This window comes from Larimichthys crocea, chromosome XVII, assembly GCF_000972845.2.
Source record: "Larimichthys crocea isolate SSNF chromosome XVII, L_crocea_2.0, whole genome shotgun sequence".
Taxonomy (NCBI): Eukaryota; Metazoa; Chordata; class Actinopteri; family Sciaenidae; genus Larimichthys; species Larimichthys crocea.
The window spans coordinates 856,858-881,358 of record NC_040027.1 but is presented as its reverse complement, the minus strand read 5'-3'; the positions used below and the strand labels follow the sequence as shown (position 1 = coordinate 881,358).

Below are 24,501 nucleotides of genomic sequence, written 5' to 3'. Positions count from 1 at the left end.
GTGCAGATCAGGAGTTTCACTTATCTGGTACTTGAACTGGTTTCATTCAGAATTTAACAACAATCAAATACATTTCTTATTAGAAATAAACCCACCCATGGGATCAGAAACATCAGAAACACTGGACTAACAAAATTGTAGCAGTTTTAGTTTTTGATATATTTTTATAGTTGAGAAAGTGTTTATAGAAATTTAACTAGAGACACCCAGAGATGTTAAAGAGACACATATATTAGACTATCAGTACTGGTATGGCAAAAACTCACACAGAGTATGCCCTTACAATGTCATATATAATTTGGATGAAACGGTTAATAATGGAGGTTAAACTGCAGCAGAGGCCTCACAATTCTCACTGTGTTTCTCAGTGCAGAGCTGCGTCACAGAGTACAATTTATTGATCAACCTCTGCCATCCCTATAGTGACATTTCCTCGATAGATGGTCAATGCATCATGAGCATTATTGCCCGGCCTGCTGCTTGTCCTTTTAACCCCGCATAAGGACTGCACTGACCATCACATGAACCTTACATGAACCCTCCACGCACAGCCATGACCGGGTCACACAGCGGCCAATGATCGGACACACAGGGACAACAGTACTTAATGACTTTATTAATAATATGATTTCAAAATAAAAAATAACATTAAAATAACATGTTTTGTCCTTGTTAACAACTTGCATCATATGGCCACATGGTGGCATTGCAATGCCAAGTTTTTATTTTCAAAAATACCAAATTGTTCTGCCATCCAGTTCATTTGTTCTGCCCGTCGTTTGTAGCTTGGACCACATATATGGTACACATTTAGGGACTCCACCCTCCCCTGTTTTTACCCCCCCAGTTAAAAAAAAAAAATCAAACCTTTATAAATACAGGCAACCCTGTCCCCTTGTCACAGACACATTATGACGACTACTGACACAGGAAACATCCCGTCTGCACATGCCCCCTCCCCCCCACCCCCTCCCCATATTTGCAAGGAACCATTTGCTCTATATTTTCGCTCATCCTCTAAAAGATCCACACAGTAGATAATCTACCTTTGCTGTATTATACACGTATTATATATAATAGTCTCAGCTGAAATGCTCCACTCCTACAGACCTCCTCGCGGCTGCGCAGTGAGAGGCACCGCTGGTTCCGGAAGTGTTTCTCTCCTCTCTGTACTGTTTTCATTGATTTCTTAAGTTATGCTCAACCTAGAAACACAGGACTCTGGCTGGATAATGTAAAGTCATACAGGTTTACGTTATGACTAACAGTTTCACTTGTTTTTACCTTATTTTGTTTTAAATTATGTTGTATTCGTCATTTCATGACAAACGGCTGCTCCAGGCGAGCCTCAGCCGCCGTTGCCATGGAGATAAAAAATGGCGAATTCAAAACGATTGCTGTCGTTAACTAAAAGCGGCGCCGTAGTGGCGGAAAGTCTCCAAAAGTGACTCAAATAAATTAAAAGTTAACAAATTCAGGGTGTAGATAGTAAAGACAAAAAAAGTTATTTCAACATTTTTCTATGGTTTCCGCGCGCCATTAGTAGCGGTAAAGATTTACGTTTCGTGATTGGACAGTTCTTGCCGCAATGCTCCTTGGGAGTCGTAGTTAACTAACCAGATGGTTTCAAATGCTGCTGTTAATAAGAGTTTTCTCACATAACTCTGCCTATGGTAAAAAAGAAAAGAAAAAAAAGAATTGCACTGTTACTTCCGGTACCAGGGGTGCCCAAAAGAGTTCCCACTTCACAACCGTATTGTTTCCTATGATGTTTTTCTTCAGGCTCAAGTTATCATAACACAATAAAATTAGGTTGTTTGGGTACAGACTTCTATGAATGAGTAGAAAATAAAACACTCAAATCATAACTGGACATGACACAGAAAAGAAACATTTTAGCTCAACAGTTCAGTTCCCTGAACCAAAGTGTGGACTCCTCTTGTCCTCGTTCTGGTCCAGTTATTCCTACTGGAAGCAGAGGGTGATATCAAAGTTTAGCTCATCCAGCAAATATTTTCCAACACCTGCTTCCTGGTGTTCAGCTGTCATCAGAATCATGACACACAAAAACATACAGGGAACATCCCCCATAACATTTTCCGCCTAAAATAGATTCGATGGGCATGTTTGTTTGTGGATACTAGTGACAAATCATGCCCAATGAAGACAATTAAATAAGAAACAAACAAAAAATGGTTGGCAAAGAAAAAAAAATCAATTCATATCGTATTGCATGTAAATATTGTATAAAATCCTTAAAAATACAGTTTAGGTAACTACTTAAGTACTGAAGTCATCACAGCCAAAAGTGCAGAGGTCCATAAATAAAACATTGACTGTGTGTAGACAGTGGGGCTTCTCAAGTCCCCACATAACCTCCCCTCTCAACCACCACAACAAGGGACTGAATGAGTGCCTGGTCAAAGGTCAGAGTTCATGAACTAGGACTTAAAGGTTCCCACATCAATGCACAGAGAAGAGGACAGGAAGGTTGGTTTTTAAATCTCTCCTATCGCTGACAAACACACTCGCAGATGCACAAACATCACTCACACAGTTTCAAAGTTCATTCTCAGTAATCACGGCCTGAAGTTCTGTTGACAGAGGCACACCTAGAGAAAATGAGGGTAGGACGGGGGAAGAAGTGAGGGCAGGAGGGGGTTACTGCAGGGCACATAAGGCGGCAGGGATCCTGGTTTTTCTTCTTTTTTTTTCCTCTTTTCTTTTTTTTAAGTTGAGACACATTTTCCATGCTCAGACGGCGTATACAGTAAGGTCAGAGGGAGTGTGTACAAATCGCTGAGCCAGGCAGGCAACAGAAACAGAGAGCAAAGTATTAAAGCTATTGAAGCGTCAGAATCAAAACACTGTCGGCAGGAAGAAAACAGAAGAGGAAGGGGAGGGAGGCCGGGAGGGGATCTCATTCAAGGTTTTTAACCACAGTGGGCTGGTGTGTGTATGTGTCTGTATGTGTGTGAAGCCTGGAGGGGCCACAGGAACTAACACACCAGGGGCCTGGATCAAGAACCAAGTACACCTCAGTCTGACTTTCTTTTGAGGTTACTGGCTTCCAAAAACTGGTGATCCTAGAAACCGGTCTCACAAAGCTGACTCCTGGCTCTGTTAACCCACAAGAGGTGTGACAAGAAACCAATCACATGTCACCTCAAATAAAGATTAATTACTAATTACTGGAAGATTAAACTGTTGAACTCTCTGGAGAAATTCTGTCAGTGCAGCAGCAAAAGATAATATTTGAGCAGTTAAAAAGATATAAAAAGATCAAGACCAGTAGGCAAAGTACAGCAAATAATAATATGTACATCTAAACATAAAAAGTAGACACCAATAGTGAAATAATGCAGTAATCAAATACTAAAAGTAATAGGTTAATGCTCATAGTGGGCATTATCATACAGGCTTCCTTAAATAGTACATCGACTCAACATGTTCTACATTTTGCTTCTTGGATGGACAAACAATTAAAATTATATGAAATACAGACCCTAACAGTTAAAAGTAACACAGAGTAAATATCTACATTAAAAAAAAGTTTTAAAGGAAATCCTAATTATTGCTCATTATTACATGGCTACAGAAAGGAGACCTCTCGTTGGTTGGCAGGTGTGCATTTGAACGGAAATAGTTCTCGTCAACAGTTTAATCGCAGTTAAATTACAAGTCAGTGCGCAAAGAATATTCAACTGCATGTAACTGTAGCAGCAATACTAACTAACCAGTTACCTAACCAGGGATGTATTGATTATTTACAATTTAAACAGTCCCACTTCATTGTTGAAATAAGTGTGATAATGCACTCTGAGTGTCCTGATATTAAAAATCAAAGACAGTAAAAAATAAAAAAAAAGCAGGTTTTTTACGAGCTGCGTACAGCAGAACACCTTGTAAAGTTTCATGAGGCCATGTGCTGTGTATATAATTTACTAGCAGCTAATTTTCAGTGCACTGGTATACATTTTTAAGATGTTGGGTATTTATTTTTTATTTATAATCATTGTTACTTTCAGTCCTTGCATGTTCTTTCCTAACTGTAGTAATGAATTATTAATGCAAAATTAAATGTGCTGGACCAGTTTAAGACTTTCAGTGCAATTACATGCATGTGTATTTGTGAATGGGTATTGATAACTATGGCCAACCTTCTTTGTGTTGTATGCTAGAAGCACTGTTTAAGAGTGGGCAGCTGTGGTTTTTAGTCATCTCCAATAACATTTAAAGTAGCGCAGGAGTAGGTAACATTTACAAACATTTCATAAATATCTGATACGGTTTATAGAATGTAAAGCCAAGTATGTCGACCGATGTGTAGACATACGCTTTCGCTTTGTGCTCATGATTAATAATTGTTTACAGGTTTTAATTGAATCCTGGTGTAAATTATTTTAAGTGAAACAGCTCTGTGAGACCGGTCAGCCTGGGTTACAGTTATATGTCCAACCCAATGATCTTGCTTCATGATGCAGGCCCCTGAGAAATACATTTCAAATAGTTAGGGAAAGAAAACAAAGGGAGCGCTTTTAGTTTAGCTTATTTTTCTGCCTACATGCCCTTCGTCAATGCTCTTCAAGTGCCTGGTAACTTGGTCTCAAGCTCTTCACCATTACTTCAAATACTTCAAACCGCTTGAAGAGGGAACGTGGACCCTATTCAACAACAACCATCTTCACAAAATACACAACACAGCTGAAGCAACTTTAACTAGAGCTAATTAACGTGAGTAACTACCACACAGTCACCTGACGCTTCCTCTTTAAAACACTGAACCTAATCTCAAAAAGCAAGAACATAAAAACATGACCACCATTCGTGAAAAATAGTGGTATCAAAGTTTCTAGAGGGCTTGATTAACAGAAACATCACTGATAAAATGGCAACAGCCTACAAAGACACTGGAAAAGGAGTAGCAGGGATGGAAGCCATTAAGACAATACTGGATATTCAGGCATCCCTATTAACACTTGTTTCCCCAAACAGGGTATTTGGGGGGGGGGGGCTTCAATCTGCGTGACCATGGCTAACAGAGCGCACACCCCCCCTCACACTGCAAGTCGCAGAAAAAGGCACTAGAGTGGGGCTGTTGCTAGCCGTAGAAAAGTAAAAGCGATATACATTCATAGCTCACAGGTTATCGTAACCGCAATCTGGGAATAAATACACAAAATGCACTTGTAGAAAAATAAAATGTAAAAAAGCGTGGCCCCTATTCTTTTTCTTATTATTTTTGGATTCTGGGAGACAAGTATGGCTACTTTTTCACGGCTTTTTTTTTTTTAAACCCCCACCCCACCCTACCCACCACTTAGAAGGCAATTCAGGAGTGATCCTCCACTGCTCTGGCCGCGAGCAGTCGAGCCCTTTCATGCACGCCAATATGGGAATAAGGGAAGGAGGAGGAGGGATGGAGTGGGGAGGAGGGGAGGCTGTTGGTAGGAGGTCAAGGCTCAGCTTTCAGTGCGAGGAAGTAGAGGGGAATCTCAACAGAACATGTGTTTTCAAAAGTTAAGACAACAGAGAAACCCCATCCAAAACACAGTCACACACACACACGCATACGACACACGTCTCAGTGTCTTCATGTACAGTGTTGAGTGGAAGGACCTGGGAGATAAACGTGCATGAATGTGGGTACAACTTTACTTTAATCACCTCCCACTTAGCATTTATAAGCGCTGTGAACATTTCATAAATGGTTTATGACATACTGTAAATTGTAACTGCACTCAGCGGTAAAGACTTTTTAAGGGTTTGTTAATGTACAGTATTTATCAACAATTATAACTTCTTCTATAATTTTATATTAAAACAGTGTTTTCCTTTAATGTCCTTCATTCTCTGTTCATACATGAGGTTCCACTCATGCATGGCCACAGGAGGAGTTACAGTTGCTGATGAATACATTTAGAAAACTACATTATAGTGTGTTATGAACCATTTTTTTCAGTGTGTACACACACTGCTTAAAAATGCTAGATGTGGGGGTTCGATGTTAAGTATTACCTGAATCTGTATTTGCTTGATGTGTGTGTGTGTGTGTGTGTGTGTGTGTGTGTGTGTGTGTGTGTGTGTGTGTGTGTGTGTGTGTAAGGAAGAAGGGAAACCGGCTGTTGTTTGTGTTCGAGCCTCACAAACAAAGAGACGTCAGTAACCATAAAGACAACATCTCCTCTTAAACCTCAGCAGCACTCGCATGCACACACACATACGTGCACAGACAACACACACACGACTCAAGAGTATGTTGGGAGAGAAATGAGCTCCAGCTGACAGCAGGGGGAAGGGAACTGGAGTGTTCTGCCGAGTAAGGAGTGTGCGTGTGAAGGGGGAGGAAGAAGAGGAGGAGGAGGAGGAGGGGAAGTATTGGCTTTGCAAAGGCGGGAGCAATATGAGTGCAGGAGGGTGAAGGAGGGGGTGTGGGGTGCATTCCACAGCTCTGCACAGACTCCAAAAAAAAAAAGAAAAAAAAAAAAAGAGATGTGTAGTGAAAATCCTGACTGTAGACGGAGTTCAGCTACTCCGCTTCCCTCCCACCCTCCCCTTCCACACCTCCTCCTTCAGTTTCCTCCCCAGTGTCACCTGAAGGCGGTGTGTCTTCATGTGTGCTTGTGTTTTGTTCAGGTGTTTCTGTTTGTGTGGTAGTTGTTCGATGGTTCAGTCAGGCCTGTGAAGACAGCTGCGACAGATGTGGCTGCTCGTCCCCTGCTTAAAGAGGAGACGTGGTGGGGCGGGTCTACCTCCAACGCCGCTGCCATCCACACGCCAGTTTTCCCACGCCGGTTTCCACTTCCTGTCACGTGGCTGTCGCCTCCAGGTAGCTCTGTAGTTTGCGGACAGTGGACTCGTCCAGTGAAAAGAGGTCAAAGTCAAAGGTGGTGTTGGTCACGTTGAAGTGGCCCGTCTCCTCGATCAGGTTGACAATCTGACAAACGAGAGAGAAATGAGGACCCTGCATGCTGTATCACGCAGTAGTGACAGTGTTTGCTACAAATCTGATGGTGCTGACTGAAACTCCACAAAAACATCAGTCTCCTGCTCCCACAGTCCATAGTCTATAGGAGTATAACGCCTCCCGACAACCTGCAATTGGACATCCCTGCCTAATGTTACTGACATGACTACCTACATTAGGCAAAAATAATAACAATTTAAATTAAATATGTGTACTGTGTCCTTCGGATGACTTTATGCACATGGAAACTCAACATATAAAAAAGACATTTTAAAAGTAGTCCATACATTAACTGCAAATTCAAGTCACTTGTTTTGTAATGATAAATGGTGAATTTGATTTATACAGTCGTCCCTCGCTATATCGCGGTTCACTTTTCGCGGACTCGCTGTTTCACGGATTTTCATCAGTGTAATTTTGCATGCTTTTTTTTTACTGCGTACTGTACAGTATGAGCGCGCATTGTGTTCTGCGTCCTAAATTGGCTAAGGGAGAACCGCGCTGCGTCCTGATTAAGGAAGTACTGTACATATGCGTGTAAAAAGGTGTATAAAGGGTGTGTGGTTAGGGGTTTTACGGCCTTAAAACATGTATAATAATTGTAAAACTTACTTCGCGGATTTCGTTTATTGCGGGCTATTTTTAGAACGTATCCCCCGCGATAAACGAGGGACCACTGTACATGGAAAAAAAAAAAAAAAAGGCCATATCAAGCAATTGCAAAGGCATGAACACACACCTGCTGTAGAACGTTACGCTCCCTTAAAGCCATAAGTCTGCGATGGAGATCCACCAATTCTTCTGTGTAGGCCTGCAGAGAGGACAGTGAACACAAATAAGACCCAAAATTCAAGGAAAGCAGAGAGTCGTGTTCATTTTTATTTAAAATTTAAACTTTCCTACGAACAATCATGAGAAAATAATTAAATATCTGTCAGTAAAAATTGTCAGTGTATGCTAAAAGGTCGTAACTTGTACTCAAGGGGGATGTTCCTAAACTGCAATATCTGTCAGAACAACTGTATTCCCTGACTACACTACTGTTCTCTTAGCTATTGCAAAATGGGGAAAACTAGCGAGGCCTGCTGACGAGATAATCATGACACCAAACCATTAGAGAACTCGGAAGCATTTTGAGTTTGACACTGCAGATGCAAAATCCAAGATAAAGGAAAGGCTGCTTACTGTAATCTTACTGTTTGTCACACAAGGCCCAGCGATTTAATGTCAATTAAACAATATATGTTAGGATACATTAAGAGGATTTCGTTTAAATGATTTTGGACAAATTAGATGCTAGTTTGAATTTGCGACAGCCATAGTTGAGATTTAGGGGATAAGCTGCTGATCTGTGATCTTTTTTTTTAATACCTTAATGGCTTGAATGTTATTGTTATGAATATGCGTGCGGTTAACCAGAAACTGACTGATGATCTGAAATGGCAGAGGAGAGACCTGACAGGTCTCCTGACTGTCAAACTATGGCAGTATATTTCATGAATTGTAAATCCCACTGAGACAACTTTGTGATTTTAACTTGACATGACTGTGTTTAAAATTGAAAACAGCTTTTGCTGCTGTTGACCACTGCCAAATGTTTGTCCATATTATGTTTAACCTAAATCCTTCAGTGTGGGATTTAACCTTTTTCTAATGTCTCAACAGAAACAAGGAACCTAAAGGAGGGATGTAGAATCAGTTCACCACAGTTTTGTCTCTACATGAATCATCTTCTTACAAAGAAGAAAGAAGAGATATTTCTGTCCGAGTCTGTCTGCACATCTGGATCAATTCACTGACCATTACTCCATACTGAATTTATTAATGCACTCGTTGAATAGTGACAAAAAACATTACGTGTGTGTGTGAGAGTTAAAAGCATAAAAAGTTTGATTTACCCTTCCTACCTTGTCGTATCCCTTCTTCAACACCTTCTCTGAGCGAAACGAGGAATCTGGACTCTTTCTGCCTGAAACCTGCAGAAAACAGAGCGGACAAAGAACAAGAGAGAGAGAGAGAGAGAGAGAGAGAGAGAGAGAGAGAGAGCAAAGAAGAGAAACAGAGGCGGTGATGTGAGACCATGAAACTATCTGGGACACCGATGACAGTTAATACAGCTCTGATGTAAGCTGAAGCCTGGTGCAGTCCTGAAACTCTGGTTTCCATGTCAGTTTGTTGGATAGGAACCAAGACATAAAGTGCAAATACTAAAATTCAAAATGAGTTGTCTCTGTCTAAACGAATGCCTTACAGTGACTTTCAGTCTTGTTTTGATAGTTTTACTCATTCATGGTTGCCCAAGTACACTAAACTAAGTTCACAAAACCACAAAAATATACAGCATGATGCTTTAGGAAGTTCCTGTTCGTGGAAGGAAAGGATTATGTTGACAGATGAACACAGAACGCACATATACATAATGAAGAAAGAAAATATCCTTAACAATAATATTAAGAACAAATAAGACCTGAATCAGTAAACAGTAGCTCTGGCTCTGACAGTTGATCCATAGCAGTTAATGTGTGGTTTTAGTGTTTATTTTAGTCCCTGTCAATACATCAATAAAAGCAGGCAGTGAAATGTGGTCTGTGTGACTCACTTTGTTATTGGAGGAGTTGTGTTTCTGTGGGGGCGGGGCGGGGTCTCGACTGGGGCTGTGCGAGCCGTCACTGCTGTCACTCTCGCTGTCCAGGCTGAGTCTGACAGGGGGACAGGGCGAGGTCAGAGGTCAATCACACACAGACCGACAGACAGACAGAACATATTGTCATACTCCTTAGCATTGTACTGTGCTGCTAATATGGAGGGGACAGTCAGTCAGTTCTTTTTGGTCGGGTAAACAGAGTAAACAATATAGAGAAGAGACAAAACTGGCGTGTATCTGTCTGTACGACATCAATATTGAGGATACGCTAGATTGTGTGATGAAAGCCAGTTAAATTTTAGTGCTACATTTAAAATGTAAAAAGAAAAAACATACAGATACAAGCAGAGAGTTCCATTGACCTGCTTTGACATGCATTTTCAAATTATTTATTATTTTTAAATTGAGTGAAAGTGCTGAAAAATTCGAAAAGGAGCCCTTCTTCGTTAGTACCAACAGCTGTTTACCTGGAAGCACTGAACTCCGAATATAATAAACAATAGTGGATGTTTGCTCAAAACAATCACTAAATTTACATGCACACACAATAAATAAGCTAAATACGCATCTAAAAACCTATGAAGTGGACACTTGTCGTAGCCATACAAAGAGCAACATGCAATGAGTTTGAGGTAAACATATATTAAGTGTTGTGCAAGCCAGTGCCAGTGTTTTCCGTCTGTGAACTTAGCTCAGTGCGATCTAGGACCAACGTTGTTCGACAACTAAACATTTAAAGGATTTTTTAAAGGAGACTGACCGAGAGTCGCGGTTGGGTGGGTTGGTCTTGATGGGCGTCTCCTCCTCTGAGCTGCTGTCGTCATCATCTGACTCTTCTGACTGGATCTCCTCCACCATAGATCGAAGAGGGCCTGGGGGAGGAGAAAAGGGTCACACAAACTATGTTACTCCTCATCTCAACACTATAAAACTTCCAACACACCCAAATACAAGGTTACATTGTTACATAGAAATGGTCTGTCTGTGCTGAAACAAGGTGAATGGACTCTCTACCTTGTCCTGGTTTCTGTCCAGGCTCAAAGTCTGAATCTGAACTGGAGTCAGAGCTCGAACTGGAGTTGGAAAGACTTGAGGCGGGCGACTGCTGTAAGACAAACATGAGAAATGAGCTCAGGATTCAACAAATCAAGTGATAATTGTGCTATTTTTGATGGCTCGGATCGCGCCTACTAAATTTTTACTATTGAAGCACTTCACTATTTTCTGACTTTGATACCAGAAACTAATCACAGATTAAACAATAATAAAAACAATTGTGAAACGTAATGATCATAGTAATGGCATTTTTGAATACATTACATTACAAAATCTTTTTTTCACTTTCAAGAAAGTCTGAAGGGTTTCGCCTCTTTTTGAATTTGAGTGAATGCTCCACTGAAGCTAACGTACCTCTGACTTTGACGATGCTTCGTCCTCTGAATTTGACTCTTCTGACTCTGGGATTTTCTTTGTCTCCTTCGTCTCCTGTGTGTCATTTTTGCCTTTGGCCCAGCGACCTTTATCCTTGGGAGGTTTCTTCTCTGCGTAGGGCTGGGTGACTGCAGATGAGGAGGAGACACGAGGAGAAGTTCCTGCGAAGGTCCCACCGGTCGGCCCCTTTGGTCCCTCTGAGCTGCCCTTTTTCTGCTTCTTAGCGCTGGGTTTGGGAGACTCAACATTGGAGGGTCTTTTCCCCGGGGCTTTGGACTCTGTGGGCCCTCCTCCACCTCCTCCCCCACCACCCCCTCCACTCCCAGCCCCCCCTCCTTTAGGAGACATGCCCTCCATCTTTGATTCCTTCAGGGTGAGTTTAGGCTCCTTGAAGGCAGCCTTGGGTAGGACCTTAACTTCATCTTTCACTTTGATCTCTGACGGCTTTTTCGAAGATGACGATGAGGAAGAGGAAGGATCGCGGCCACTCTTGCTGCTTCCGTCTCTGTCGTTGTCTCCTTTCGACGTGGCTTTACTCTCAGAGTCTTTTCGAGGACGTTCACGGTGCTCCTTGGTCAGCTTGTGCGGTTTGGGTCCTTTGCTGCTGCCGCCACTTCCATCTTTGCTGGGTTCCTGGAAAGAGAACACGAGAACAGCACTGTCATTGACAATCTACTATTAAAACTCTCACCCAAAGGTCCCTTAAAAAGGATACAGGCCCAGCTGCACAAAGTCTTCGTCAAGGTCTGGCCAGTCTAGTCTGTACTATAATAACATTATTTACTGTGAACCAGATGTCAAATTAAGCACTTGGGTCAATGTGAATTTCAGCCAAAATAACAATTTTCTTCAGTGTGATGCAGACTGCAGCAGGGAGAATGTGTAAATATGAACATACGTGTTGACGTGATGTAAAAACTTTGATCATGAAGTGTGTTCTGTTGTTGACTGTGGAGCTGCATTCACACACAGTAAAAACTGTTTCTAACTGTGACATCCAGTGTCCTGCAGATCATCATCACGTTGCTGATCAATCATATATCTTTTATATATCATTATACATGAGTGGACAGGAGGGTGAGCAACCATACCAGCGTAACAAACATGGATAATATTCATTTATTATTTTAATTCTGACGTTGATAATGACATATTTTTCACCGGGTTGTCCATGTTTATATTTTCTGCATTAAAAACACAGTAAGAATCTAGTAAGTATCTTAGAAGCGCATTTTGTAGTCCATCTTCTGAATTTTGTAGTTTTACAACAGATCACGTCAATATTCGCTGTTGCATAATGACATAGTCTGTGGTCGTCTTCTCCTAACTCCTTATGAACTCTCCTTCACATCTTTCCTTGACCTTGTGACGTTTTCTATCGAGGTCAAGGAAAAGCAGTTAGGAAAGTACTTAGGAGCTGATTTTTCTGACTATCTGACCGTTCCCCCAGAGTCTACAGCCAGGCTAGCAGCTCTGTGAGGCTATAATTGCAGTGCAGTGATGCTTTGAGCTCAGTGCTTAAGTTATCTAGGTAGCATGCTTGCAACAACATTGCTAACATGCTCATATGAGCAGGTATCATGTTTATATCTTAGTTTAGCATGTTAGCATGCTAATATGCACCAATTAGCACTAAACATTTGTCAGAAACCAAAGTACTGGAAAGATGTTGCCGCTATATGAAAATTCAGGTATGGTAAAAGTTAGAACAATCCGCTCTGTGGGTAACCAATCCATCCAGTAGTGGTTAAAACGTTTCACTCAAAATAACAAATGTCGTAGCCCAAGAGGAAAGGTCAGGGGATCATCAAAGTCAGAAGGATGTATCCTCTGGGGACTACAAATAAGCAGCGAAAATTTAATGGAAATCCATAAAATACTTGTTGAGATATTTAAATCTGGACCAAAGCAGGGGACCTACTGACAGAGCCGTGCTGCTAGTATGGCCATAAATAGTAAAAAAATATATATACAAAAGAAAGTAGTCTACTTTATACAACTCTACACTACAGTATAGAGAGTATTTACACAATGTTTCATGATGTCACGAAAGTCATGGGCAAACAGGTCATGGCGTACAGTGGTTGTACTGTTGGAGTTAGATTACCTTAGGCTCTTATTTTAAAGAAAGTAAATGAACAAATTTGAACTTGTAGTAAAACTTTGGGTGCAGCAGACAAAGTAACCATGAAGCGAGGGGTGTATGTGGTAACCACATCCACAGGAGTGGCTTTTAACAGAGCTTTCTGGCACAGCGACAGAGGATGGTATATCCACACTGTTCATTTATCAGCAGTTTTAAAGGTTTTCAAACACTATTAAACCTGATATGTACACAAGAGCCTTTATTATATCTATTCACTGTGAAAAACAGACTCAGTACAGACTGAAGATCGGAGAGGGTGGCTGTGTGGGGGACTTTTTTTCGATGACAGCAGATGGACACAGCTGGATGAAAGCAAGTCCTCCATCTGCCTCGAGCTGCTGCTGAACACACGCCCACTCATGTCACAACAATACTGTGGACTGAAGTAACATGTATGTCAAAATGAAGGGGAAATGTAGTTTACAGGATATATAGGCATTCACTATTGGCACAACATGAAGAAATTGTACTGGTCTGGGAAAGTTGATACCACAACAGTGGCAACAAATGGAAAATGTAACGGAATCAGTTTCCTGTGTTCTTCTGATATGTCCCCTCTCCGGGCAGATAAGCCTGCTGAGTAATTCTGCATACATGCATGCAGATGCTCAAACAGCTGGTAGTGATTAGAAGCCTGTAGTCAGCCTGTACTGAAGAGTGATTTAATGATTTTGTTAAGGTCAAGGCAAAAAAAAGGCCAAAAAATGTTTTGAGCTTTAAGTTCTAGTATCCACTAAGAAATTATACAATTTTTTGTTGCCAATTTAACTTACCTTTGACACATGAGAGGTCTTGGTCTTCTTGGGGTCTGAGAAGGCAGAGAGTGGGATGGTGGGGAGCATTGGGTAGTCTGGACTGGGCCTTGACACAGCTTCAGCCCCCTCTGGAACCACTAATACCTGAAATTACAGAGACAAGAGTCATGTTTCTCTGTAAATCTTTGAAGTTACTGTACAGTGTATACTGTAAATTATCAAACAGTTCCTTAGACTGAAGACAAGTAGACTTTAATAGAGCAAAAAACTATTTTGGGTGGCCCTGGTTCTCTACGTAAAAGTCCCCAGTGACGTGATTTAGTGTTCAAACTTCCACGGCTTGAATGATCATTAAGGTCTCCTGGTTTGATCGTCAGTACAAAAGAGCAAAAACTGAGTTATAAAAAAAATACCAGTTTCTTCAGAGTAATCAAAGCTAGATGTCCTTGTACATAAAAAGGGCGAGAGGAAGTACAGACACTGTCAATCACATGCACTCACTGTTACCAATTACAACCATTAAAACTGTTGGCCATAACATAAACCTCATCATTACACGTGATTAATGATATAATTAATCTAACTAATGTGACCCAGTTGTGTCATAGAATGGATGAAAGGATCAATCAATTAAAAATTATGAATTTTATTTTGAAAGTTGATTGCTAAAATTGACTGAAAAAGAATTTTGAAATGGGAATAAAAATATGTGGGGAAAACATTTCTAGAACCAGCAGCACTTTGCAACCTTTTGAGATTTGAGAATTCATTATAAAGCACAGCATGTGGCAGCTGCTACAGCAGCACTATTGTTGTCAATAGTGTCTGCTATTGACTGTAGTCACTCATTTAGCCATCAGTCCAGTCGACCTGGCAACCAGCCAGTGTGTCAGAAAGCCTCACCCCTCCAGCTTTGATCAGTTTTCTCCTGAATTCTTTGGTGGGGTTGTTGAAGGTGAGCTTCTCACAGCGCAGGTGGTTCACCGGTGGGTTGCCCTCCAAGTTAAGGAAGAGGTCATAGTTGAAACACACCTTTTTTGGCTCCTCCTGAGGATAGACAATGATTAAAGTTTGTTTTAACCCTCCTGTAACAGCATGGGTCACACAAACTAATCTAATGTTTGTCTTACTACATTACTGCCCAACACACTGTCTCCTCCCAATACCTACATATTTCACAACAAAAGATAAAAGCTGAATGAATGAACTATCACCCTTTAGGTCAATAAAAGAGACAGACAAAGCTGGAGCCGGCACCCTGATAAGAAACAACTAACATTCTTGAGAGAAGAGGACAATTAGAGCTGAGGAAAAGGGATTTAGACACTCCTGAGAGATCTTATAAACAAAATGTATTCTTGTATGCAGATGGATCAATGGCTACTGATATTTAAACTCCTCATGCTTGCCTTTAAACATTTTCTTCATCTTCTTGACGGATTTGTCCACTGTGTATAAGTTAATTGCATATAAGAGGAGGAAGTTTTTGGGTTCAGGCCAAAGGTTTAATATTATAAAGAACTGCAGCAGCTGATGGTACCCTAATGTGCACAAACCTCTCAAGCATGCTTATCTTGTAATGAGAGTAAAGTGGTTCCTTTTGTCTTTCATCATTCATATAAATGGCTGATGGAGACTTAAAGGTGCCAGTATAATAGTGTGCGCTCGTTTGATTTCAATCCTTAAAGAGAGTCCCCTCATAAAAGCAATGTTTCACTAACACAATTGTGCATACTGGCTGGCCAAGTGAATATAAGAACTACTGTCTGACCTTCTGGAGAGTGTGTTAGAAAGGCTGTCCAAAGCAAAGCTATCCTTAAAAAAAAATGGTCAAACCATCACTGCTTTGCACTCAAACCATATACGTGCACTTAAGTAATCTGATTATTCGTGGCTTTGGGCAATAACTTGATTTCTGTAACATCATGTAAGAGGAACACTCGGTTTCTTTAGCCAAGTTAAGGAATTAGCCTGGTTACATGGGTATGCTTCTGATAAATACATTTAAAAAACAGATTTGTGTGTGCAGTTTGTGCCTGGTCATTTGAGCCCTGTAAACATCTCAGGGATCAAATGCGTTATATAACAGAACATGTAAAAACTAGTTTTCTCTTTTCATTTTTTCACACCAAAAACCGGTCAAACGCCTTCATTTTGCTATCCATGGCAAGTCGACCTCACCTTGTTCTTGAAATAAACCTCAATCGGCATGAGGAAGCCTGCGTAGCCCGACTCTTCCACTTTGTACGGGGGCTCCTTGCATACTGCAGACAAAGACATAATTATTACAATTATATTACCGGTACTCATATCATCAATAGAATAACATATTGAAATAATGACTTAATAAATTAATGACATGAAACAACAACTCATTATTTGAGAACTGTCTATACATCTAACAGAAAATACACACTACCATGAATTCAGTGTGACGAACAACGAGCTGATGATTTAACCTGCGATTTTAAGTGAAACCAGCAAACTTTGTCATCATTTTCTAAGTGGCACAAAACAGTGAGACATCTAATAAATCATAAATGAGTTACAAATTGGCTGACAATGTTTACACATTTACAAGATGGATAGAAAGATGCATCGTTCATGCATCGTTTGTAAGGACTGCCTACCATAAATTTGACCGCTATGAATGGAGACATACAAAACTTAATTTCAAAATTAAGAACATTGTAGCACCTCCTAGATTTTTTATCGATTTATGTTGAGACATGAACTCTGAAATCTGTATACATCACAAAAAAGAAAACCCTTACGTCACCTTCATGTTTTGATTGAGCACTACCCTCAATTTATTTGTTTTCCGATGTGTTAAGCTGCATTCATTACTTGGCTCATTTATGCAGCATCTAAAACACATAATTACTTTGGAGTGAGAATGTGTGTTTGCATTCTCTCTGTCTCACCTCTCTTGGGTTTGGGGAAGCTCTCATGCAGGCGGAAGACGACCCTCTCTACAAAATGCTGGATGTCGCCGGTCTCTGGCCCTCGGACAAACACCATCCAGTCGTGGGTGAAGCCTTCTGATGTCACTTTCTTTCTTAGCTGGGCTCTGTGGCCCAACTCCAGCTTCACCTGCACTGTGCACTGAAAAAGGAGGAGATAGAAACTAACAAGTCAAATACTGTAGATTATCAAGCGTGCAGAGGTAGGAGCATACACACAAGCCAAAAATAAGTAAAACATGAACTACAAGGGCAAAATGAGAAGCACCAGGTTTACTGAGATGAAGAAACTGATGAAAATGTGTAATGGAAACACGTGTCTGCTGTTATCTATGCTTTGTACATATTGTGGTGAACAGAGAAAGGTCAAATATAAGACTTTGAGAACATTTTCTTCTGCTGCTGAATCTTTTAGACGTTACACTGCACGTGTGTTTCCTCAAGATAAAGATTTACAGGCAACTTTAAAGATGTTTGTTTGCTAAGTCTATGCTCATATAAACTGTACAGTATACGACACCTTGGTTTGGATAATAAAAACATAAAAACATTTTGTGGTTGATAAATATGTCAGAGGAAAAGCACAATTTTTAGCCTAAAGTGACATCTTCAAATCACTTATTTTGTCGCAATCATGGGTCCAAAACAAAAAAGGTACTCAGTTTACTCTGAAATAACATTTAATGCTTTTCTTCATTTTCTTCATCTCTGCTCCATCAGATTTGAGGTTTTTTAATAACTGGACTGGACAAAGAGGAAATAAAAACGTTACTCTAAAAATAGACTGCTAAATTTAACTAGGTTGCTGACATGACTTCCTTGCTTGTAACTTGACAGCACTAAACTAATATTAGTCTATACTGCTATGTGGAGATCAAACGATTAGTCAGTTAATCAATACGTCAAGTGACTGAAATTATTCATTTGTTTTTTTGATAATAGAGGTGTCTTTGGCTCAGTTGGTGGAGTGGGTTGGTCACAGGGTTGGCAGTCTGCTTCCCAGACACTGGGGATGCACAAGACAGCACATTCCTAATTGCCAGTCCCACGCCCGGTTAAATGGAGAGGGTTGCATCAGTAAGGGCATCTGGCCTAAAAAGCTGAAGCTAAATCAAATATGTGAATCATCAAATCTCCTCGCTGGGTTGGGCGAGGCTCGGTTTGCCAGCAAGTCTAAAAGAAATGATCCGATCAACGACTATAGGGAGCAGCCGAAAGAAAGAAGATTTTGATAATTGATTTGTGAAGAAAGTAAATTACATTTTTTTTTCTCTCACAAGTTGCCTCACAGATAAAAATACCATTTAATACAGCAAGAATTTCAGGGTGTTTGAGTCATTTTTAAAGCAATAAATACCAACAAAAATGTCTAGCTACAGCCTCAGTTCTGGTTCAAAATGTGAATATTTGTTGGTTTTCTTCGCCTGCTATATATATAATGAAAGATGTCACCTTGGCAGACTGTGATAATGACACCGTTTGACCAAAGCATTAATGGGGAAAATAATCAGCAAATTAGTTTATAATGCAAATAATAATACTGCTGTGGTTGAGCTGCAACATACATCGATATCGCATCACAACATGAATATCTTTGGGTTTTGCACTGTTGGTCAGACAAAACAAGAACCAACTAGATCACTTTGGCCTCCATGGACACTTTTACTGTTCTATGATGTTTTATAGACCACATGATTAATCAAGAAGATAATCTGCAGATTAATTGCTAATAAAAAATACTCATTATTTACAGCCCGGTGCAACAGACTTGTTGGTCCCTAGCAATTCTCGATTATAGTGGCCGAGACACCTTGTAAACTGAGGTTGCTTCAGAAATAAACATGCAAAGAAGGAGATTAAACCAAGGGGCCATTATTCATCGGTTTCTGATTCCACCTTTAACAAAACCTCTAAAGCTCTATTTTGAGTGTGTGGACGTTATACTCAAGAGGATAGGCCGAACACTTGGCCCGGACAGACACAAAGCTGGACGGTGTCGGGACGCTCCCTGTGGAATGGGAGTGATTAGCTGCCAGAGCCGACTGATCTCAAAAGGTTTGTCCAGAAGAGGGGCACATTGTTGGGCTACATCTCTTTGCCAAGAACAATGACAGCAACAGGACAAGCAAATGACACTGTGCTGGTGGTGATTGGCATAGTAAGTGAAGAGGCTATGGAGATGGAGTGCAGAAGGGAACGAGGGGTGTATGTGGGGGGACGAGAGGGGACAGAAAGGCACTTTATGTCCAGGGGAGGACTGAAGAATGTGGGGATTTGGCCCCGGCAGAGAGCAGCTCGTGAGCTGGGACTGAGTGGGGGGATTAGAGGGGACAGGATTGAGATGAGCTGGTCTGGCACTCTCCGGCTCACACTCACACACATGCAAACACACTCGCATACACACACACGCACACGCATACACACACACGCACACGCATACACACACACCTCCTGCCTGGCACTCTGCCCGGCCATTCTGTGGCAGTAATGCCCTTAAACTCCAGACTCCACCACACCCACAGTGAGCAGCCGTGGAGTCCCTCCAATCATCAACAACCCCCTCCCCCCGGACGACTCCGCAAAATCAGGAATGTGATAAGGACAACATAAAAATCAGGGTGATAACGAGCCAAAGAGGAAGACAGCGACGATAAGAAAACAAAAGGAAACAATCAACTCAAAACATGGAAAAAATAAACATGACATTTTAGAAAATGAAGAGCCCAGGAGGCAGAGAAAATTAGAGCTCAGACAATTAGCTGATTAATTGATTAGCAGGTCGACAGACAATTAATCAGGAACTATTTTGCAAAGGTACCAAGCATTGATTGGTTAAGATTTTCAGTTGTGATGATCTCATGTGCGGCTCCTTTTTTCAAAAAATTTGGACATAACGAGACCTCTGAAGACATCAGCTATTATACCAGACATTCACTATTTTTGACATCTTACAGAGAAAACAAATAATTGATTAAATGAGAAAATATATGGCAGATGAATCAATAATTGAAATAAATGTGTGTTGCTGGTATAGAGAAATACTAAGGCTCATTATTTTCTCCATAAATAGGTTTGTTTGTAAGACGTCAAATTGCAGATTATAATTTCACAGAGCTTCAAAAAAATGTTTGTTATTTTTACTCAACAATCGAAAAACCCAAATATATTGACTGCACAGTGATAAGAAGCATGACATTTTACAAGCAAAATGACTGAAATTATGGATTCAACCATATTTTTTGTGTTCAGTTAGTTCCAGTTTTATAAAAAGGACAGGAGACGAAAACTACGTTGATATAGACACAAATTAAACTGCGTCTGAAAATATGACGATCATTCAGCTATGAAACTGACTATAATTTCTAATATTCCAAAAAATTAAGAGCTAAGAAAGCAACATCAGGCTGGGATAATAAAGACATACAAATAAAACCACACTGATGGAGATGGATATTAATTGAGCCGCAAATCTGAAAATATGAAACACCATGGAGATACATCATGAGTCTATTACTATCAGATGGACGAGATTATTGTGGCAACACATTTATTTAGCCATCTTCAATTAAAAGCAACTCAGGGGATACAAAACCAGACACAGCCTCTAACAGTGAGATGGTGCATTCATGCTCTCTCTTTCTCTCATACACAGTGGTCCAATTGAAGGGATGAGAGGAAATACAAATTTTGGCAGACACGCTGGCTCCCACGAAAACAATGAACTCCCAGCTGACATGTAAATAACACCCCTCGTGACCATGTTAATGTCTTCCAGCTAATGAACGATTAAAATGAAAAGTCAGAAAGTTTCCCTCGCCGGAGGCAAACAGTCTTGACAGCAGCTGTGTTTTCACAAAGATGCAGGTTCCAGTCGAACCCTTCATCACAACCGACCTCATATCTAAAAGATGACACGGACGGAGCGGAGAGCACAGCGAGAGATGAAACAGTTACTTGTACTGGAAAATGGTCAATCCAGGAAGGCACGGGGAGTCACAAATAACCTATCTGGCTCACCGAGGGAAAACAAGAGAGTATTGGAAACAGGGAGTGTGAATGTGCGTGTGGGGATTATGAAAAGCTGCATGACCACTCATCCTGTCATCCCAACTGCAGTGTTCATTACGTGCAGATCTCTTATCTAAAAAATAAATAAATAAATAAACAGCAAAGATCACAGTGTTCGCACACAAAGTCATGACCCTAATTCACTGCCCACGCACAAAGCAGTTTAGCTAATCATGCTGTCATCCAGCTGTATCACGATGCTGTAATGAACAACACAAACATTCAAATCAACATTTACAAACTGAACTCTCTTTTGGAGCCGACAGACTCGACTACAGGTTCATTTGGTCCGATAATCTAAAACAAACGCAGGACAACAGCCCTGCAATAGGCTATATCTTAATGTCATTAAAGTTATGCTCATTTATATCAGCGAGGGTTAATTAGAAACATTGTCTAGTGCCGTGTTTCTTAAACTTTTTACACCGCAAACCACCGCAGAAAATATTAGGCTCTCCGAGTGCCTCCGTTTTGACAGACTTTAAAATACAACAACGTGTTCAGCTGTGGACGGTTTTATTTATAGACAGGTTTATTCCTAATAAGAAGATTATTCATTGTTGACTGTTGCTGAATCCTGAATGGAAGTGGTTCAAGAACCAGAGCTAATCTGATGGAAAAGGGTTACTCCTGATCTGCACTTCTCTTTATAATGATTTTGGTTAGAGGCACGATGGCAGCGTTTGTTTTTAACCATTCATTTTACTCATATTTTAGCTTGTAATGAATCACGGACGTACACGCATGCTATGTGCATGAACTACACAGCAGGCTGATAACTGACATAAAATATTGCAGTAAACCCAAAAATTACTTTAATCTTGTAGTAGTTTGAAAGTGTAGCGTGTTTTTAATTGATGTGTTTCAGAGATTCCTCCACATACCACCACTGTAGAGAGGTCACGAACCACCAATGACAAACACAGTTTGAGAAGCAGCGCTCCAGCACAAGGCAACTACAGCCTCTAAAAATGACCGATAACCAAGCAAGCGTGCACGTATTTGAGTCAAATGGTTGTAACGTGTAACATGGTTCATCACATACAGCACAACTACACTGTTCTTTGAACTTGCAGCAGACGAAGACTTCCTCTACGTCTAGTTAAAACTTCAAAGGGGCCAACGCTGAATGGGGACTAGCTCCAAGAAAGTGGCCGAGCCACTTTCCAAGGGTGTGTGTGGCCCAACCATCTGAAATACAGTCCTGAATAACCTCAGGCATTTAGAGAGTAACCCACTTTGAAGCAATATCTCCCCTACAGCTTGCAGATATGTAATTTTGTTTACCCACTTTTCTGTTCTCTGCAAGAATAAAATCACGAAGCCTTTTAAGGAGGGACATAAATCTCAATCGTGCAAATTTATACATGCAATAGTATTGAATGTGGAGACATACTACAAACCGGTGTTTAAAAATGATGTCTTATACTCTGGGTTTCTTTATAATGATGAGCCAAGAGCATGGGTGGTCATCATGACTGGATTCAAGTTCAACGTTGGCCACACCATGCTACATGCATCTCAGCCTACAGGCATGGATGTGGCAGGCATTAAACATTAACCAACTGTTGGCGAATAATGCAGAGATGTTAGACAAGTTTTAATGCAGTCGTTGTTGCTTTTATTAACCCTGCATGTGAGAGGTTCAAGGCCGCTGGCAGTGGAGACACCACCCCGCCTCTCCAGCCCAACCTGGAGAGGACAAATCTTTTCCCCGGCGCCTTGTAGCGGCTCCTTAGCCTTTAGCCGACGGCCGACACTCTCCTGGTAGGTAGACTTAGCTTAGCTTAGCTCCACAAACCCTCGACTCAAACAGCCCTCCGTGCTGTCTAACAGTGTGCATGTGCGTTTTAAACACGGCACAGCGGAACAAACACCAGGTGTAAATCTCTTTGTGTGCCCGGCTGTGGCTACAGCTATGCAGCGGTGCTGAATGGTGTGGCACACTGAAGCTAGCTAGCGGTAAATACCGATGTATGAGTGCCCAGCTAGCATAGCTCCAGAGCCAAACAACTACGAGTTCATTAGCAGCAGGAGCGTTTTTTTTTTCTTCTGGCTAGCAGAACAGAGGATTCATTCCTGCTCTGCCAGCCAGCAGCCTGCTGCCAGTCCCCCCGTGAAAAGTTCAGATCCCGCAAGGAGACACAAAAGCCACTGTACCTGGTTCTCCATGTTTCTCTGGCCTCAGTGATTGTTGTATTTATTTACAGCGGCGTTTGTGGAGCGTCTCCCCAGCCTCTGCTCCTCATTGTGTGTCAATCCAGCCCAGAAGCGGAAGGCAGACGGCCTCCCCTCCCCTTCCAGACGGCCGCTGGCAGGCAACCAAAACAGAAAGCTCTCTCGTCCAATCACAGAGCCGCAGATTTAAGCACTCTTGAAAGGAGCCAATCAGAGCGCCCGGGAGGCGGGGCAGACGCTGAGCTGCAAATACAATTAAAGCATTTTCTGGTGGTTTTCTCGAGTGACAGTGAGCCTGTCCCAATGGCGACAGCTCTGTTTCAATTGTAAAATGCACATGATGATAATTGATTAATCGGGGTTCGATTGTATTGGTTTCGCATTTCTGCCATTCCTATTAGGCTGCTAAATGTAATATCAATAACACTAACAATGACGCTTATATCTTAGTCATAGAACTTAATATGTCTCACAATATTATTTTATTTACACAATGTAAGTTGAATTTTCTGACAGGGTCACAGTTTTCATGAGCACAATCTGTCACACCGTGTGATCCCCGGCCAATGTTTGTCTTGTAAAAGTATAATAAACTCACAAAAGCAGTGTTTAAAAAGTACATTTACTCCAGTTGTGTATTTAAATGCAATGTTCAAGTACTTGGTGTTGATCCAATAATATAATAATACAACATTTAGCGGGACTATTACTGCAAGCATAAGGATTAATTCTGATACAGTAAGTTCTCCTTTTTTGTTTTCAAATAAATATATAAATACAATAATTTTGAATGTAGTAGTATCTTTACAGTGTGGTATTGCTACGTTTACTGAAGTAAATGATCTAAATACGTTAATCACTAGTGAAAAGCAAACATATGCATGTTAGTATAATTAGTCAAAGCATGCAAAAAGCTGTTTTCTCTATGAGCAATACACGGTAGCCTGCAGGAGATTTAGTAACACATGAACAGGAAATCTTAAGTCATTAAAGGAAGTCAGTGGCCATATATAGCATGCATCATTCCCATGAAACTTTTCTAAACTTGGGTATATCTCAATTAAAGTATTATAACCTCTTAACACCACAGGTTGTTTCACCGATCTTGTTCAGCCAGTCTCAAACGGTGCAGTGTACCGGTTCAGTTTCAAACGTTTGCTCTGGAAAGAAAGCAGTACGTCTCCTGATTGAAGACTTCTTTTTAATACAGAGTCAGGGAGTGAGGGTCCATTGCAGTCAAGTCACTGTGGTGCTCAGACTTTGATGTGAGATTATCGGGCCTCAGCTATAGGAGTGAAGGTCACCACTCTCTCACTGGCTTGGTGCCTCCTCTTCTACTCCTGCCGCTC

The 24,501-nt window shown here is 41.0% G+C and overlaps 1 protein-coding gene across 2 annotated transcripts; it reads right to left on the bottom strand.

The window, feature by feature from the left end:
- Positions 1–596: 596 nt before the first annotated feature.
- On the bottom strand, positions 597–23,310 carry mllt1a (MLLT1 super elongation complex subunit a). Of its 2 annotated transcripts, none has more exons than XM_019277372.2 (12): positions 23,135–23,310; positions 16,868–17,048; positions 16,125–16,207; positions 14,847–14,990; positions 13,962–14,087; positions 11,022–11,675; positions 10,626–10,716; positions 10,372–10,483; positions 9,567–9,666; positions 8,866–8,943; positions 7,707–7,778; positions 597–6,937 (listed from the first exon to the last, which is right to left on the bottom strand). In XM_019277372.2, exons 1-12 carry the CDS (start codon positions 23,144–23,146, stop codon positions 6,809–6,811), a joined length of 1,782 nt encoding a protein of 593 aa, XP_019132917.1. In that variant the 5' UTR covers positions 23,147–23,310; the 3' UTR covers positions 597–6,808. The 2 variants fall into 2 exon arrangements, with proteins under 2 accessions (XP_019132917.1, XP_027146039.1); XM_027290238.1 differs by having other exon boundaries at positions 8,875–8,943.
- Between the last annotated feature and the right edge of the window lie 1,191 nt (positions 23,311–24,501).